Source organism: Humulus lupulus, chromosome 2 (assembly GCF_963169125.1).
Source record: "Humulus lupulus chromosome 2, drHumLupu1.1, whole genome shotgun sequence".
Lineage (NCBI taxonomy): Eukaryota > Viridiplantae > Streptophyta > Magnoliopsida > Rosales > Cannabaceae > Humulus > Humulus lupulus.
Window position 1 is genome coordinate 291,521,904 of NC_084794.1, and position 1,752 is coordinate 291,523,655.

Below are 1,752 nucleotides of genomic sequence, written 5' to 3' on the forward strand. Positions count from 1 at the left end.
TTAATCTTGTACTTTTTCATAACACTTTTTAACTGTTACATTTGATTATTTTGATAACATTTTTAGTTTGTTATATTATATAAACCATAACGATTTTTTACGCTTATAATATGTTTTTAAATCATAACATATAGTAATAAAATTTTAAATTTTATTTTGATAAGTATACTTATATGGTTTTTTTTTTAATTAAAAGATTTTCATTATTGTATTTTGATAAAAAAAAAATTCAAAATTAATCATAAAATGTAATTCTCAATATATTGATAAACCATAAGTATTACATTAAACAATAACTAATTCAAACCATGAATGTGTCTACTTCATGAGATCTTAGTTCTAACTTAAGTTTGAAAGCATAACATAATAAAGTTTCTTGAACATTTTTTACTTCAAAAATGAAAAACAAAAACATTACAAGATACACAAAAGTAAACCATGCATGAAACTTGCTCCATCCTTCAATTCATCATCCTTTGTGCACTTGTCCGGAAGACAAAATTCTCACATTCTATGATATCCCTTTGGGTCTGGTTGACAAGTCCTGGAAGTGATCTGAACCTAAAACAGCACATATGGACATTAGACACATATTATTTCCCTTAAAACCAAATAGATTATTACATAGATATGCATGAACATCAGATGAGATGAACCTCATACCACTAGCTATTTTGCACAACTTAATGATTATATGTGCTAAAGACAAAAAAAAATGGAGATGCTTAAAAATTAACAAAGACCTGTAAAAGATTTCATTAACCCACTTGGAATCCAAACTAACATGTATTTAGCCCAGGTAATGAATGAATGCTATACTATAATTTTTACAGACTTATAATGAAATATCACTGGAACATTGTGCCAAGAACTTAAACAACTCTGAATTGTAGTAAATGGCTGGATGTTATTTGGGGATTGAACAGGGTTAATTAAACAAAGAGAACAAGCACTTAATTAAACTTTAAAGCATGATTTTTAAACAATTTCATGAACAAATTAGATATAGGTCAAAATTCATAAACTAATTTGTAGACATATCAGAGAACTCTTATAGCAAAAAAAAAAAAAAAAAAAAAAACCTCACCAACATCCATTGCTTCATCTGTTAATGCAGCCACTGTAAACACAACTCCTAACAAACCCTCAACAGCCAGAGTTATTGCATGAGCTTCACTAGCAACTAAGATTGTAACAAACCCATGGACAAGGAAAGCCAAGATGACAACCCAAGCAGTAACAAGTTCCTGAAATGCCAAAAAATCAACTAGCAAAGAAATATCAAAATATAAATAAGCATAATAGAAAACAAAATGAAGATTCAAACAAAGCTTGGGAACATCTGCAAGATGAAAACTAAAATAAATAAATAATATAACAAGTGAATGCAAATCCAATCCCATAACTATCATATAAACTATAACTTACCAAAGCTATAAATAAGAAAAGAGAATACAGTGCAAATAAAATCAAACTTGTCAAACAACTTGCTGCCATTAAGACATTATAGTTTTTCAGACAGTAGGGAGCAATGAAGACATAAAGTGTTTCATAACTTTCTTCATAAAGCAAAGCAAAGGCTTGATACATTACAAACATAATCAAGCAAAGTTTTTTTTTTCAAATAATAAAAAAAACAGCTATATGTCCTTTACTGATATTAAAACAAGGAAATACAAATCAATGCAACTTAATCTTAACTAGAGTTTATAAGAGCAATCGTATTCCTCTATTGTTGCTCTTTGCAACTAC

General features: G+C 28.1%; 1 protein-coding gene across 1 annotated transcript; it reads right to left on the reverse strand.

Moving 5' to 3' along the window:
* Positions 1–235: 235 nt before the first annotated feature.
* Positions 236–1,548, reverse strand: LOC133819769 (uncharacterized). Its single transcript, XM_062253104.1, has 2 exons — positions 1,092–1,548; positions 236–561 (listed from the first exon to the last, which is right to left on the reverse strand). The coding sequence occupies exons 1-2, from the start codon at positions 1,410–1,412 to the stop codon at positions 505–507; spliced, it is 378 nt and encodes a 125-aa protein (XP_062109088.1). The 5' UTR covers positions 1,413–1,548; the 3' UTR covers positions 236–504.
* Between the last annotated feature and the right edge of the window lie 204 nt (positions 1,549–1,752).

Coding starts and splice junctions, on each gene's coding strand:
- LOC133819769 (XM_062253104.1), bottom strand. CDS start 1,412: ATGATAGTTATGGGATTGGATTTGCATTCACTTGTTATATTATTTATT. Junction 562..1,091: donor TAACAGATGAAGCAATGGAT/GTTGGTGAGGTT, acceptor GTGCTGTTTTAG/GTTCAGATCACTTCCAGGAC.